We start from the raw sequence: 17,859 nt of genomic DNA on the forward strand, positions 1-17,859 counted from the left end.
AACAAAAGAGAGGGAAACCTAAACTCCAGTACTTTACATAATCGGTTCTGTGTAAAAAGACATACAGTACACGCTATTTTTATAAGGGGGAAAAAGATCACAGTTTCTCCAAAGTTGTATTGTTTATTTATTATAACTGTTCCAACTATATCATGTCATGAAAAACTTACAGAAAATCATCCTGAATAGCAAAAATGCTATATTGAATTAGTATCAAGCTCATTCATCATTAAAACACAGAAATCATTATTAAGATTACATCAAGGCATTCTAATATGAGGACAGAATATATCTCTTGCAATATGTTGCCTTCTGGTGTTAAAAATATAAAATTACAATTATAAAGTTAATCATTATTTTTAGTTGTCATCATTCATTTACTTTGTGTCACTAGTCAATACTCATCTATATTTCAGATTATGTATTTAGTCTACGTAGAAGAAGACTCCCATCAGTCAGCCTGCCAAAAAATAAAACTTGATTATCAGGTGTAATTTACAGATACAACATTTAACAATTAAAAAAAAAAAAAAAAAGTACATTACCTGCCCTTATGGGACAAGAGGGCCAAGGGTCAGCATTACACTGTCATGATAAGATACATCTCTCCTGCCTCGGGTTCGAACATTGCAGTTCTGTAGGGAAAAAATAGTTACAATTATCAAGTCATTAAGTTAACAATCCAACTGTGACAAAGAGACAACCATATAATACATACAAAATATATTTGGATACAGAATAATTTATACGTACTACAACACAGTCGTTGACGTCCATAACACACAGGTGGATGTGGCAATGCAGGTATATAGAAGCAAAGTCGTTGAAAGTAAAAGTCTCAAAGGAGAATCGTGCTACTGTGGAGTTTCCATTCTGAATAATCTTCACTGAGCCCTCTGCGGGACACCTAAAATATACACGCGACGTCAACAGACTCATCCATTATTTTTTGGCTTTACACAAACAGTTCCTGTACCCTTGTGAAATTAGATCCTGACGCAGGGGGTAATGTTCTTCATTGATTGGTGTAGCCCAACAAGAGTCCATAACTGTTGATATTTGGTGCTCATCGATACCCTCCGTTAGCACTTCAATGAATAATTGCTCGTCCTGGTGCATTTCTATGCTTGAGCTGCTGCTCAGTGGATACTGAAACCCTGCATCCTCATACGGAATTATTCTCACCCGATAGTGGCCATTACCTGAAGGGAGGATTTTCTTAACGGCACTATAAAAACACATGAAAAAATAAATTTAAACAGTGTTTAAATACAATACAATAACGATACAGACACAGAGCTTGTTTGAGTTTGTTTCCAGTCCATACTCTGCACAGATGTTTCTATACACTATGCCAGCCACCTGGTTATGTATGTATGCTTTCCCTGCCAGCATCTTACACCCTGCCCATGTATATAAACTCTCACCTCACCCTCCGCGGGTGATCCCCTTTTCAAGCTCGGGTCCTCCACCAGAGGCCTGGGAGCTTGAAGGCTCTGAGCAGTAGCTATGCTGTTCCTAGCACTGCACTTTTCTGGACCGAGTTCTCCGACGTCCTTCCTGGGATCTGCTCGAGCCATTCTTCCAGTTTGGGGGTCACTGCCCCAAGTGCTCCGATCACTACGGGCACTCTCACCTTCACGCTCCAGGCCTTCTCCAGCTCCTCTCTGAGGCCTTGGTATTTCTCTAGTTTCTCGTATTCTCCACCACCTTTGGAGGTGGTTTCCACTTTGTCCTTGGGGTCTCCAGCCCGTACTCTGCACAGTGCACAGATGTTTCTGTACACTATGCCAGCTACCTGGTTATGGCGCTCCATGTATGCTGTCCCTGCCAGCATCTTGCACCCTGCAGTTATGTGCTGGATTGTCTCAGGGCCCCCTTTGCACAGCCTACACCTTTGGTCTAATTTGGTGTAGTAGATCTGGGCCTCTATTGATCTGGTGTTCAGGGCCTGCTCCTGTGCTGCCATGATCAGGGCCTCTGTGCTGTCCTTCAGACCGGCCCTTTCTAACCATTGGTAGGATTTTGTGATATCAGCCACTTCAGTTATGTTCCGATGGTACATCCTAGGGGCATGTAGGGGCTTGTCCTCCCATGATGGTCCCTCCCGCACCTCATCATCCTCTATTCCCCAGTGTCTGAGCCATTCACTGAGCACGTCATCTCTAGGAGCCTTGTCCTTGATGTACTTATGGATCTTGGACGTTTCGTCCTGGATAGCTGCTCTCATGCTCACTAGTCCCCGGCCTCCTTCCTTACAGCTAGTGTACAGTCTCAGGGTGCTGGATTTGGGATTGAACCCTCCATGGTCAGGAGCTTTCGTGTCTTAACATCTGTGGTGTGTATCTCATCCTTTGGCCAATTGATTATTCCTGCAGGGTATCTGATCACTGGCAGGGCGTAGCTGTTGATTGCCCGGGATTTGTTCTTGCCATTGAGCTGGCTTCTGAGGACTTGCCTCACACATACACACATATGTAATATATATATAATATATATATATATATATATATATATATATATATATATCCATCCATCCATCCATCCATCCATTTTCTACCGCTTGTTCCCTTTCGGGGTCGCGGGTGACTGGAGCCTATCCCAGTGACTTCGGGCCTTAGGCGGGTATATAGAATATATATATATATATATATGTTAGTATTAGAAAATTTGAATTGTCACAGTTAGCAAATTGCTCTTTACAAAATACATTTGTAAAATGACAAACACCTTTCAACGGGATTGATAGCTACATCCATTGACACAGCAGAAGTCAGAGGAAAAATACAGGAGAAAACTATTTGGATGTCGTCCCCAAGAATTACATTCTCATAGATAAAATGGCTTCCATTGCTCTGAAAAAACAGGTACATACGATGAGAAAATGGGTTATATATTAATGTAAAAGTAAAAGTAAAAGCAATAAATAGTTCACCTTCAGAGTGGTGCCACACAACTGGTCATCATTATTGAAATGGAAAACTAAGCGTCCACTTTGGAGAGAACCTTTACAGGAGTCGTCTCTGAGATGGAGCGCACTGGGATGAAACCCGGCCTCAAAGAGCTGGCAGCGGGAGAGGGAGACAGTGCCTGAACTACTGACACAAGTGGTGGATGCATCTAAAGAAGAAATGTCAGTTTCAACCAACAAGTATCAACCAACTATATAATTTATTTTTTTTATTTTTTTAGTTCTTACCAAAATTGTCACTGTTCTGGAGGGCATTCTCATTACAGAAGCATCCATAAATACCTTCTTTTTCTCCACACCATTCATTATCAATGCATTGCGACTCCCAGCAAGGATCTGATTCATTTACCAAAATAAACACCATGTACAAATCATTTACAATGTACAATATAACTTAACCTATATACTTATACAGCCTGTAAGAGACAACAAATGTGTTGGTTTTATGTATTTGCTGAAACTGTACCTATCTCTCCATAACAGCCCAGGATTCCATCTCTCAGGCTGCACTTTTCTTGGGGGGAACAATTTGTGGCTATGCAGCTTAACTTGTTAGCAGTGCATTCGCAGTGCTGGGAGCACCCGTCCACCCAGAAGGATTCACCAGCCTAGAACATGCAGTGGAAAACAAGCAGAATGTATTATTTCAATGTTAAAATACAAACAGAATCCTATTTGATTCAACTTCGTACGTTTTTCAAGTCTATGCTTGTGAGACTTGTAATTCAAGTTAATGGACTGGGTTTGTGAACTTTGCTTACATAATAGTAGAAACCGTTATCTTGGCATCCGCATTCTTCCTCTGGGACACACTTGGTCCCACTTCTCACCAAGCCCTCGTCACAGAAACAACCCTCCGAACATGCATGATCACAGGTTAGATTAAAGCTGCTGGCACAAGTGCGATCACAGTCATTGCCACAAAGCTCATAGTGACTGTGGGCTGGGCATACCATATCTGCAGACATACATTGTTCAGACATGAATTGATTGTTTATGTAGCTTAAGAAGAAAAGACGGTTCACTCACGGCAAATGGTGTTATGTCTCCAAGGATGAATGAGAACTTCAGCTGACTGACAGGAACTGACATAACCTTGGATAGAGGAACACAGCAGCTCTATACCACCAATGCACACATCAAACACACAGTCATTGAAATATGTCACTGGATCCACATGCTGATGACACGAGCTGAAAGGACCCTCAGCTGCGCGAATGATGTCACACTGGGCTCGAGCTGCACGATCATCAGTACACTTTGGACAGGAGGATCCACAGCCATCACTACAGCTGTTGTTGCCTGCTACCTTCCAAGATGTCCCAAAATCAGATGGGGATGTGACACTCAGTCCTGAAGGAGTCTGAAAGTCATCACTTGGGTTTCCATCGAAGTTTCCGCACAGTCCACATGTTTTTCCACTGTCCAAATATGGAATTAAGTTTATTTAATAAGGTACACCAAAAATGAAAACTGCATCAATCTCAAAAAGGCTATACCTGTAGCTAGATGGAACTGTAACGGACACTTTATCTCCACCATAGGAGACATGCAAACCAAACTCAGTGTTTACAACCATGTGTTGTCCACTTAAAAAAACTGACAAAGCTGTTCCATACAGTAAAAGGGGCAGGTTCTTCCAAATACCATTTACCTTGGAAAATAAACAATGATGACTTTATATAACCATTTATATAATATATAATAAGTTAAAAATGTATATGTATGGACGGTTGACTTACCTTGACCTGAGCGTTGTGTTGGCTTGAAAGTAGGATGTCGAAGCCCCATATATTCAGATAGACTTCAGCAGTTACTGAAACTGTCAACCCAGTCAACGCCTCATTCTTGACTTCCACACTAAAGTTATTCAATTGACTTGTATGATTACAAAGTGTGGCCAGAACGTAACGGCAAGTCCCCTGAAAGTCATAGAGTCTTCCATCAAAGGTGCTATAATGAGGATCCCCTGAACCAGAACAAGTGCCATGGTTGTGTTTAAGTCTGCAACCTCTTTCTCCATCCACCACCTTGCACTGTTCATGTGCTCCACAACTATGAGAATGGCAAGTCATGTTACCGGAAATGCAATCACAAACTCTGCCACAGTCTTGGTCCAGTATTACGGTTTGTCCAGAATGATAGTAGCGCCCCTCAAAGCTGCAGCCGCACTCATGGAGAGGCACGCAGTCTGCACCGCTCAGAACAAAGCCTTCATCACAAATGCAGCTCTCAATGGGAGTGAGCTCACAGTCATGAGGAGACTCAGGGTTGACACAGGTAGCTGGACATGCCGTGCCCTGAGACTCAAAGTGGCTGTTAGGTGGACAGTGGATTTCTACAACAAAAAGATGAAATCAGCTGGATAATCGTTGTTTGTTATTTATTATCATTTAAATAGGTGGACGTTCACGTACCGCAGAAGCCGGCTGTTCTCCATCTTGGAAGTTGTACACCCTTTTCTTGACACTCACTGGCGTACACATTTAGGGCTAGACAGAGAATACGTTGTTGTCCTCCCTCCAAACACAGATCATACAGACAATCCTCCACATAGGCCGCTGGGGATAGCACACTGTGACAAGCTGCAAAAGGTCCAGAGGTGTCTTGAAGGATGCCGCAGTGATCAGTATTTCTGAATAAAGCCTCCTTATCTTCAGGACATTGACCACAGTCTAAACCTTCACATACAGCCTCACATTCAGGCTCATCGGCACTTGGCACTTGCCAGCTATTACCAAAGTCAAAAGCGCTAACAATTTGGCCTTCTGGTGTTTGAAAGTCATCATTGGAATCATTGTTAAAGTTCCCACAAAGACCACATGTGACTCCCTGGTAACTGTATGGCACTTTGATTTTCACATAATGATTTGCGTCATAAGAAACCACCAAACCAAAGGCAGTACTGACAACAACTGAAGGACCTGATGTGTAAACATGAACATCGCCATTGGCGAGGAAGAACGGGGTAGTTGTAAATACACCGTCGACCTGTAAAAGAAGACCAATAACATATGAGAACCTGATTCTGCTGCTGACTGTTAAATGTGTAAATGCAAACCTTAGCTTCACCACCATGCCCTTTGACAAGCTCAATGGTTTGATTGTACACAAATATTTTGACCAATCTTGTCCATGTGGCCTTGCTGCCCCGATGCTCATTGGAGCCTTCTACTCTGTAGTGGGGCAGATCTGAACCACACTGCTCGGACAGGACATAAGTGCAGGCGCCCTGGAAGTGGTGCCGCTTTCCGTCAAATGTTGTGTAATGAGGATCACCGCTAATGGTGCAGATACCCTTCTGGACAGACTGGCAGGTAAAGTGCAAATCATTAAGAGGATTACAGACTTGGGAATGGGCACAGGCTCCATTGACACACGACAGGCCAGATGTGGTGCAGGTGCACTTGTTTGTGCAGGTACTGTCAGTCCAAAAGGACACACCCAGCTGGATGGACACACCTGTAAAATGTGTATAACATTATTCCCTTTATTTCCTGCACTGAAGTTTTGAGTTGACGAAACAGTTCTTGTATCGATTCTTAACACAACTGAAGAAATAGCTGTTACAGATTTGTAGAAAAATTCAAGCAGGAAGGATCACCTGAGATGGAGCATGTGTGACTGTAGCATCCTCTTTCTCCATCCACCACCTTGCACTGTTCATGTGGTCCACAACTATGAGAATGGCAAGTCATGTTACCGGAAATGCAATCACAAACTCTGCCACAGTCTTGGTCCAGTATTACGGTTTGTCCAGAATGATAGTAGCGCCCCTCAAAGCTGCAGCCGCACTCATGGAGAGGCACGCAGTCTGCACCGCTCAGAACAAAGCCTCCATCACAAATGCAGCTCTCAATGGGAGTGAGCTCACAGTCATGAGGAGACTCAGGGTTGACACAGGTAGCTGGACATGCCGTGCCCTGAGACTCAAAGTGGCTGTTAGGTGGACAGTGGATTTCTACAACAAAAAGATGAAATCAGCTGGATAATCGTTGTTTGTTATTTATTATCATTTAAATAGGTGGACGTTCACGTACCGCAGAAGCCGGCTGTTCTCCATCTTGGAAGTTGTACACCCTTTTCTTGACACTCACTGGCGTACACATTTAGGGCTAGACAGAGAATACGTTGTTGTCCTCCCTCCAAACACAGATCATACAGACAATCCTCCACATAGGCCGCTGGGGATAGCACACTGTGACAAGCTGCAAAAGGTCCAGAGGTGTCTTGAAGGATGCCGCAGTGATCAGTATTTCTGAATAAAGCCTCCTTATCTTCAGGACATTGACCACAGTCTAAACCTTCACATACAGCCTCACATTCAGGCTCATCGGCACTTGGCACTTGCCAGCTATTACCAAAGTCAAAAGCGCTAACAATTTGGCCTTCTGGTGTTTGAAAGTCATCATTGGAATCATTGTTAAAGTTCCCACAAAGACCACATGTGACTCCCTGGTAACTGTATGGCACTTTGATTTTCACATAATGATTTGCGTCATAAGAAACCACCAAACCAAAGGCAGTACTGACAACAACTGAAGGACCTGATGTGTAAACATGAACATCGCCATTGGCGAGGAAGAACGGGGTAGTTGTAAATACACCGTCGACCTGTAAAAGAAGACCAATAACATATGAGAACCTGATTCTGCTGCTGACTGTTAAATGTGTAAATGCAAACCTTAGCTTCACCACCATGCCCTTTGACAAGCTCAATGGTTTGATTGTACACAAATATTTTGACCAATCTTGTCCATGTGGCCTTGCTGCCCCGATGCTCATTGGAGCCTTCTACTCTGTAGTGGGGCAGATCTGAACCACACTGCTCGGACAGGACATAAGTGCAGGCGCCCTGGAAGTGGTGCTGCTTTCCGTCAAACGTTGTGTAATGAGGATCACCGCTAATGGTGCAGATACCCTTCTGGACAGACTGGCAGGTAAAGTGCAAATCATTAAGAGGATTACAGACTTGGGAATGGGCACAGGCTCCATTGACACACGACAGGCCAGATGTGGTGCAGGTGCACTTGTTTGTGCAGGTACTGTCAGTCCAAAAGGACACACCCAGGTGGATGGACACACCTGTAAAATGTGTATAACATTATTCCCTTTATTTCCTGCACTGAAGTTTTGAGTTGACGAAACAGTTCTTGTATCAATTCTTAACACAACTGAAGAAATAGCTGTTACAGATTTGTAGAAAAATTCAAGCAGGAAGGATCACCTGAGATGGAGCATGTGTGACTGTAGCATCCTCTTTCTCCATCCACCACCTTGCACTGTTCATGTGCTCCACAACTATGAGAATGGCAAGTCATGTTACCGGAAATGCAATCACAAACTCTGCCACAGTCTTGGTCCAGTATTACGGTTTGTCCAGAATGATAGTAGCGCCCCTCAAAGCTGCAGCCGCACTCATGGAGAGGCACGCAGTCTGCACCGCTCAGAACAAAGCCTCCATCACAAATGCAGCTCTCAATGGGAGTGAGCTCACAGTCATGAGGAGACTCAGGGTTGACACAGGTAGCTGGACATGCCGTGCCCTGAGACTCAAATTGGCTGTTAGGTGGACAGTGGATTTCTACAACAAAAAGATGAAATCAGCTGGATAATCGTTGTTTGTTATTTATTATCATTTAAATAGGTGGACGTTCACGTACCGCAGAAGCCGGCTGTTCTCCATCTTGGAAGTTGTACACCCTTTTCTTGACACTCACTGGCGTACACATTTAGGGCTTGACAGAGAATACGTTGTTGTCCTCCCTCCAAACACAGATCATACAGACAATCCTCCACATAGGCCGCTGGGGATAGCACACTGTGACAAGCTGCAAAAGGTCCAGAGGTGTCTTGAAGGATGCCGCAGTGATCAGTATTTCTGAATAAAGCCTCCTTATCTTCAGGACATTGACCACAGTCTAAACCTTCACATACAGCCTCACATTCAGGCTCATCGGCACTTGGCACTTGCCAGCTATTACCAAAGTCAAAAGCGCTAACAATTTGGTCTTCTGGTGTTTGAAAGTCATCATTGGAATCATTGTTAAAGTTCCCACAAAGACCACATGTGGCTCCCTGGTAACTGTATGGCACTTTGATTTTCACATAATGATTTGCGTCATAAGAAACCACCAAACCAAAGGCAGTACTGACAACAACTGAAGGACCTGATGTGTAAACATGAACATCGCCATTGGCGAGGAAGAACGGGGTAGTTGTAAATACACCGTCGACCTGTAAAAGAAGACCAATAACATATGAGAACCTGATTCTGCTGCTGACTGTTAAATGTGTAAATGCAAACCTTAGCTTCACCACCATGCCCTTTGACAAGCTCAATGGTTTGATTGTACACAAATATTTTGACCAATCTTGTCCATGCGGCCTTGCTGCCCCGATGCTCATTGGAGCCTTCTACTCTGTAGTAGGGCAGATCTGAACCACACTGCTCGGACAGGACATAAGTGCAGGCGCCCTGGAAGTGGTGCCGCTTTCCGTCAAACGTTGTATAATGAGGATCACCGCTAATGGTGCAGATACCCTTCTGGACAGACTGGCAGGTAAAGTGCAAATCATTAAGAGGATTACAGACTTGGGAATGGGCACAGGCTCCATTGACACACGACAGGCCAGATGTGGTGCAGGTGCACTTGTTTGTGCAGGTTCTGTCAGTCCAAAAGGACACACCCAGCTGGATGGACACACCTGTAAAATGTGTATAACATTATTCCCTTTATTTCCTGCACTGAAGTTTTGAGTTGACGAAACAGTTCTTGTATCGATTCTTAACACAACTGAAGAAATAGCTGTTACAGATTTGTAGAAAAATTCAAGCAGGAAGGATCACCTGAGATGGAGCATGTGTGACTGTAGCATCCTCTTTCTCCATCCACCACCTTGCACTGTTCATGTGGTCCACAACTATGAGAATGGCAAGTCATGTTACCGGAAATGCAATCACAAACTCTGCCACAGTCTTGGTCCAGTATTACGGTTTGTCCAGAATGATAGTAGCGCCCCTCAAAGCTGCAGCCGCACTCATGGAGAGGCACGCAGTCTGCACCGCTCAGAACAAAGCCTCCATCACAAATGCAGCTCTCAATGGGAGTGAGCTCACAGTCATGAGGAGACTCAGGGTTGACACAGGTAGCTGGACATGCCGTGCCCTGAGACTCAAAGTGGCTGTTAGGTGGACAGTGGATTTCTACAACAAAAAGATGAAATCAGCTGGATAATCGTTGTTTGTTATTTATTATCATTTAAATAGGTGGACGTTCACGTACCGCAGAAGCCGGCTGTTCTCCATCTTGGAAGTTGTACACCCTTTTCTTGACACTCACTGGCGTACACATTTAGGGCTAGACAGAGAATACGTTGTTGCCCTCCCTCCAAACACAGATCATACAGACAATCCTCCACATAGGCCGCTGGGGATAGCACACTGTGACAAGCTGCAAAAGGTCCAGAGGTGTCTTGAAGGATGCCGCAGTGATCAGTATTTCTGAATAAAGCCTCCTTATCTTCAGGACATTGACCACAGTCTAAACCTTCACATACAGCCTCACATTCAGGCTCATCGGCACTTGGCACTTGCCAGCTATTACCAAAGTCAAAAGCGCTAACAATTTGGCCTTCTGGTGTTTGAAAGTCATCATTGGAATCATTGTTAAAGTTCCCACAAAGACCACATGTGACTCCCTGGTAACTGTATGGCACTTTGATTTTCACATAATGATTTGCGTCATAAGAAACCACCAAACCAAAGGCAGTACTGACAACAACTGAAGGACCTGATGTGTAAACATGAACATCGCCATTGGCGAGGAAGAACGGGGTAGTTGTAAATACACCGTCGACCTGTAAAAGAAGACCAATAACATATGAGAACCTGATTCTGCTGCTGACTGTTAAATGTGTAAATGCAAACCTTAGCTTCACCACCATGCCCTTTGACAAGCTCAATGGTTTGATTGTACACAAATATTTTGACCAATCTTGTCCATGTGGCCTTGCTGCCCCGATGCTCATTGGAGCCTTCTACTCTGTAGTGGGGCAGATCTGAACCACACTGCTCGGACAGGACATAAGTGCAGGCGCCCTGGAAGTGGTGCTGCTTTCCGTCAAACGTTGTGTAATGAGGATCACCGCTAATGGTGCAGATACCCTTCTGGACAGACTGGCAGGTAAAGTGCAAATCATTAAGAGGATTACAGACTTGGGAATGGGCACAGGCTCCATTGACACACGACAGGCCAGATGTGGTGCAGGTGCACTTGTTTGTGCAGGTACTGTCAGTCCAAAAGGACACACCCAGCTGGATGGACACACCTGTAAAATGTGTATAACATTATTCCCTTTATTTCCTGCACTGAAGTTTTGAGTTGACGAAACAGTTCTTGTATCGATTCTTAACACAACTGAAGAAATAGCTGTTACAGATTTGTAGAAAAATTCAAGCAGGAAGGATCACCTGAGATGGAGCATGTGTGACTGTAGCATCCTCTTTCTCCATCCACCACCTTGCACTGTTCATGTGGTCCACAACTATGAGAATGGCAAGTCATGTTACCGGAAATGCAATCACAAACTCTGCCACAGTCTTGGTCCAGTATTACGGTTTGTCCAGAATGATAGTAGCGCCCCTCAAAGCTGCAGCCGCACTCATGGAGAGGCACGCAGTCTGCACCGCTCAGAACAAAGCCTCCATCACAAATGCAGCTCTCAATGGGAGTGAGCTCACAGTCATGAGGAGACTCAGGGTTGACACAGGTAGCTGGACATGCCGTGCCCTGAGACTCAAAGTGGCTGTTAGGTGGACAGTGGATTTCTACAACAAAAAGATGAAATCAGCTGGATAATCGTTGTTTGTTATTTATTATCATTTAAATAGGTGGACGTTCACGTACCGCAGAAGCCGGCTGTTCTCCATCTTGGAAGTTGTACACCCTTTTCTTGACACTCACTGGCGTACACATTTAGGGCTAGACAGAGAATACGTTGTTGTCCTCCCTCCAAACACAGATCATACAGACAATCCTCCACATAGGCCGCTGGGGATAGCACACTGTGACAAGCTGCAAAAGGTCCAGAGGTGTCTTGAAGGATGCCGCAGTGATCAGTATTTCTGAATAAAGCCTCCTTATCTTCAGGACATTGACCACAGTCTAAACCTTCACATACAGCCTCACATTCAGGCTCATCGGCACTTGGCACTTGCCAGCTATTACCAAAGTCAAAAGCGCTAACAATTTGGCCTTCTGGTGTTTGAAAGTCATCATTGGAATCATTGTTAAAGTTCCCACAAAGACCACATGTGACTCCCTGGTAACTGTATGGCACTTTGATTTTCACATAATGATTTGCGTCATAAGAAACCACCAAACCAAAGGCAGTACTGACAACAACTGAAGGACCTGATGTGTAAACATGAACATCGCCATTGGCGAGGAAGAACGGGGTAGTTGTAAATACACCGTCGACCTGTAAAAGAAGACCAATAACATATGAGAACCTGATTCTGCTGCTGACTGTTAAATGTGTAAATGCAAACCTTAGCTTCACCACCATGCCCTTTGACAAGCTCAATGGTTTGATTGTACACAAATATTTTGACCAATCTTGTCCATGTGGCCTTGCTGCCCCGATGCTCATTGGAGCCTTCTACTCTGTAGTGGGGCAGATCTGAACCACACTGCTCGGACAGGACATAAGTGCAGGCGCCCTGGAAGTGGTGCCGCTTTCCGTCAAACGTTGTGTAATGAGGATCACCGCTAATGGTGCAGATACCCTTCTGGACAGACTGGCAGGTAAAGTGCAAATCATTAAGAGGATTACAGACTTGGGAATGGGCACAGGCTCCATTGACACACGACAGGCCAGATGTGGTGCAGGTGCACTTGTTTGTGCAGGTACTGTCAGTCCAAAAGGACACACCCAGCTGGATGGACACACCTGTAAAATGTGTATAACATTATTCCCTTTATTTCCTGCACTGAAGTTTTGAGTTGACGAAACAGTTCTTGTATCGATTCTTAACACAACTGAAGAAATAGCTGTTACAGATTTGTAGAAAAATTCAAGCAGGAAGGATCACCTGAGATGGAGCATGTGTGACTGTAGCATCCTCTTTCTCCATCCACCACCTTGCACTGTTCATGTGCTCCACAACTATGAGAATGGCAAGTCATGTTACCGGAAATGCAATCACAAACTCTGCCACAGTCTTGGTCCAGTATTACGGTTTGTCCAGAATGATAGTAGCGCCCCTCAAAGCTGCAGCCGCACTCATGGAGAGGCACGCAGTCTGCACCGCTCAGAACAAAGCCTCCATCACAAATGCAGCTCTCAATGGGAGTGAGCTCACAGTCATGAGGAGACTCAGGGTTGACACAGGTAGCTGGACATGCCGTGCCCTGAGACTCAAATTGGCTGTTAGGTGGACAGTGGATTTCTACAACAAAAAGATGAAATCAGCTGGATAATCGTTGTTTGTTATTTATTATCATTTAAATAGGTGGACGTTCACGTACCGCAGAAGCCGGCTGTTCTCCATCTTGGAAGTTGTACACCCTTTTCTTGACACTCACTGGCGTACACATTTAGGGCTTGACAGAGAATACGTTGTTGTCCTCCCTCCAAACACAGATCATACAGACAATCCTCCACATAGGCCGCTGGGGATAGCACACTGTGACAAGCTGCAAAAGGTCCAGAGGTGTCTTGAAGGATGCCGCAGTGATCAGTATTTCTGAATAAAGCCTCCTTATCTTCAGGACATTGACCACAGTCTAAACCTTCACATACAGCCTCACATTCAGGCTCATCGGCACTTGGCACTTGCCAGCTATTACCAAAGTCAAAAGCGCTAACAATTTGGCCTTCTGGTGTTTGAAAGTCATCATTGGAATCATTGTTAAAGTTCCCACAAAGACCACATGTGGCTCCCTGGTAACTGTATGGCACTTTGATTTTCACATAATGATTTGCGTCATAAGAAACCACCAAACCAAAGGCAGTACTGACAACAACTGAAGGACCTGATGTGTAAACATGAACATCGCCATTGGCGAGGAAGAACGGGGTAGTTGTAAATACACCGTCGACCTGTAAAAGAAGACCAATAACATATGAGAACCTGATTCTGCTGCTGACTGTTAAATGTGTAAATGCAAACCTTAGCTTCACCACCATGCCCTTTGACAAGCTCAATGGTTTGATTGTACACAAATATTTTGACCAATCTTGTCCATGCGGCCTTGCTGCCCCGATGCTCATTGGAGCCTTCTACTCTGTAGTAGGGCAGATCTGAACCACACTGCTCGGACAGGACATAAGTGCAGGCGCCCTGGAAGTGGTGCCGCTTTCCGTCAAACGTTGTATAATGAGGATCACCGCTAATGGTGCAGATACCCTTCTGGACAGACTGGCAGGTAAAGTGCAAATCATTAAGAGGATTACAGACTTGGGAATGGGCACAGGCTCCATTGACACACGACAGGCCAGATGTGGTGCAGGTGCACTTGTTTGTGCAGGTTCTGTCAGTCCAAAAGGACACACCCAGCTGGATGGACACACCTGTAAAATGTGTATAACATTATTCCCTTTATTTCCTGCACTGAAGTTTTGAGTTGACGAAACAGTTCTTGTATCGATTCTTAACACAACTGAAGAAATAGCTGTTACAGATTTGTAGAAAAATTCAAGCAGGAAGGATCACCTGAGATGGAGCATGTGTGACTGTAGCATCCTCTTTCTCCATCCACCACCTTGCACTGTTCATGTGGTCCACAACTATGAGAATGGCAAGTCATGTTACCGGAAATGCAATCACAAACTCTGCCACAGTCTTGGTCCAGTATTACGGTTTGTCCAGAATGATAGTAGCGCCCCTCAAAGCTGCAGCCGCACTCATGGAGAGGCACGCAGTCTGCACCGCTCAGAACAAAGCCTCCATCACAAATGCAGCTCTCAATGGGAGTGAGCTCACAGTCATGAGGAGACTCAGGGTTGACACAGGTAGCTGGACATGCCGTGCCCTGAGACTCAAAGTGGCTGTTAGGTGGACAGTGGATTTCTACAACAAAAAGATGAAATCAGCTGGATAATCGTTGTTTGTTATTTATTATCATTTAAATAGGTGGACGTTCACGTACCGCAGAAGCCGGCTGTTCTCCATCTTGGAAGTTGTACACCCTTTTCTTGACACTCACTGGCGTACACATTTAGGGCTAGACAGAGAATACGTTGTTGCCCTCCCTCCAAACACAGATCATACAGACAATCCTCCACATAGGCCGCTGGGGATAGCACACTGTGACAAGCTGCAAAAGGTCCAGAGGTGTCTTGAAGGATGCCGCAGTGATCAGTATTTCTGAATAAAGCCTCCTTATCTTCAGGACATTGACCACAGTCTAAACCTTCACATACAGCCTCACATTCAGGCTCATCGGCACTTGGCACTTGCCAGCTATTACCAAAGTCAAAAGCGCTAACAATTTGGCCTTCTGGTGTTTGAAAGTCATCATTGGAATCATTGTTAAAGTTCCCACAAAGACCACATGTGGCTCCCTGGTAACTGTATGGCACTTTGATTTTCACATAATGATTTGCGTCATAAGAAACCACCAAACCAAAGGCAGTACTGACAACAACTGAAGGACCTGATGTGTAAACATGAACATCGCCATTGGCGAGGAAGAACGGGGTAGTTGTAAATACACCGTCGACCTGTAAAAGAAGACCAATAACATATGAGAACCTGATTCTGCTGCTGACTGTTAAATGTGTAAATGCAAACCTTAGCTTCACCACCATGCCCTTTGACAAGCTCAATGGTTTGATTGTACACAAATATTTTGACCAATCTTGTCCATGTGGCCTTGCTGCCCCGATGCTCATTGGAGCCTTCTACTCTGTAGTGGGGCAGATCTGAACCACACTGCTCGGACAGGACATAAGTGCAGGCGCCCTGGAAGTGGTGCCGCTTTCCGTCAAACGTTGTATAATGAGGATCACCGCTAATGGTGCAGATACCCTTCTGGACAGACTGGCAGGTAAAGTGCAAATCATTAAGAGGATTACAGACTTGGGAATGGGCACAGGCTCCATTGACACACGACAGGCCAGATGTGGTGCAGGTGCACTTGTTTGTGCAGGTACTGTCAGTCCAAAAGGACACACCCAGCTGGATGGACACACCTGTAAAATGTGTATAACATTATTCCCTTTATTTCCTGCACTGAAGTTTTGAGTTGACGAAACAGTTCTTGTATCGATTCTTAACACAACTGAATAAATAGCTGTTACAGATTTGTAGAAAAATTCAAGCAGGAAGGATCACCTGAGATGGAGCATGTGTGACTGTAGCATCCTCTTTCTCCATCCACCACCTTGCACTGTTCATGTGGTCCACAACTATGAGAATGGCAAGTCATGTTACCGGAAATGCAATCACAAACTCTGCCACAGTCTTGGTCCAGTATTACGGTTTGTCCAGAATGATAGTAGCGCCCCTCAAAGCTGCAGCCGCACTCATGGAGAGGCACGCAGTCTGCACCGCTCAGAACAAAGCCTTCATCACAAATGCAGCTCTCAATGGGAGTGAGCTCACAGTCATGAGGAGACTCAGGGTTGACACAGGTAGCTGGACATGCCGTGCCCTGAGACTCAAAGTGGCTGTTAGGTGGACAGTGGATTTCTACAACAAAAAGATGAAATCAGCTGGATAATCGTTGTTTGTTATTTATTATCATTTAAATAGGTGGACGTTCACGTACCGCAGAAGCCGGCTGTTCTCCATCTTGGAAGTTGTACACCCTTTTCTTGACACTCACTGGCGTACACATTTAGGGCTAGACAGAGAATACGTTGTTGCCCTCCCTCCAAACACAGATCATACAGACAATCCTCCACATAGGCCGCTGGGGATAGCACACTGTGACAAGCTGCAAAAGGTCCAGAGGTGTCTTGAAGGATGCCGCAGTGATCAGTATTTCTGAATAAAGCCTCCTTATCTTCAGGACATTGACCACAGTCTAAACCTTCACATACAGCCTCACATTCAGGCTCATCGGCACTTGGCACTTGCCAGCTATTACCAAAGTCAAAAGCGCTAACAATTTGGCCTTCTGGTGTTTGAAAGTCATCATTGGAATCATTGTTAAAGTTCCCACAAAGACCACATGTGGCTCCCTGGTAACTGTATGGCACTTTGATTTTCACATAATGATTTGCGTCATAAGAAACCACCAAACCAAAGGCAGTACTGACAACAACTGAAGGACCTGATGTGTAAACATGAACATCGCCATTGGCGAGGAAGAACGGGGTAGTTGTAAATACACCGTCGACCTGTAAAAGAAGACCAATAACATATGAGAACCTGATTCTGCTGCTGACTGTTAAATGTGTAAATGCAAACCTTAGCTTCACCACCATGCCCTTTGACAAGCTCAATGGTTTGATTGTACACAAATATTTTGACCAATCTTGTCCATGTGGCCTTGCTGCCCCGATGCTCATTGGAGCCTTCTACTATGTAGTGGGGCAGATCTGAACCACACTGCTCGGACAGGACATAAGTGCAGGCGCCCTGGAAGTGGTGCCGCTTTCCGTCAAACGTTGTGTAATGAGGATCACCGCTAATGGTGCAGATACCCTTCTGGACAGACTGGCAGGTAAAGTGCAAATCATTAAGAGGATTACAGACTTGGGAATGGGCACAGGCTCCATTGACACACGACAGGCCAGATGTGGTGCAGGTGCACTTGTTTGTGCAGGTACTGTCAGTCCAAAAGGACACACCCAGCTGGATGGACACACCTGTAAAATGTGTATAACATTATTCCCTTTATTTCCTGCACTGAAGTTTTGAGTTGACGAAACAG

At 44.8% G+C, this 17,859-nt stretch overlaps 1 protein-coding gene across 1 annotated transcript; it reads right to left on the minus strand.

The window, feature by feature from the left end:
* Window positions 1-545: 545 nt before the first annotated feature.
* On the minus strand, window positions 546-17,798 carry LOC140369532 (IgGFc-binding protein-like; the record flags this gene model as incomplete). The annotated part of the gene is made up of 34 exons (XM_072456896.1): window positions 546-635; window positions 754-907; window positions 977-1,228; window positions 2,731-2,855; window positions 2,936-3,120; window positions 3,200-3,307; window positions 3,438-3,579; window positions 3,733-3,929; window positions 4,001-4,392; window positions 4,471-4,625; window positions 4,714-5,309; window positions 5,389-5,962; window positions 6,033-6,319; window positions 6,576-6,932; window positions 7,012-7,585; window positions 7,656-8,056; window positions 8,199-8,555; window positions 8,635-9,208; window positions 9,279-9,679; window positions 9,921-10,178; window positions 10,258-10,831; window positions 10,902-11,150; window positions 11,590-11,801; window positions 11,881-12,454; window positions 12,525-12,925; window positions 13,167-13,424; window positions 13,504-14,167; window positions 14,211-14,434; window positions 14,691-15,047; window positions 15,127-15,700; window positions 15,771-16,171; window positions 16,314-16,670; window positions 16,750-17,323; window positions 17,394-17,798. Coding segments are annotated over 34 exons (11,997 nt in total), but the record flags the coding sequence as incomplete, so codon positions are not given.
* Window positions 17,799-17,859: the final 61 nt, after the last annotated feature.

Source organism: Eucyclogobius newberryi, unplaced genomic scaffold (assembly GCF_026437365.1).
Source record: "Eucyclogobius newberryi isolate DKJ021-1_F unplaced genomic scaffold, fEucNew1.0.hap1 SCAF_20, whole genome shotgun sequence".
NCBI lineage: Eukaryota > Metazoa > Chordata > Actinopteri > Gobiiformes > Gobiidae > Eucyclogobius > Eucyclogobius newberryi.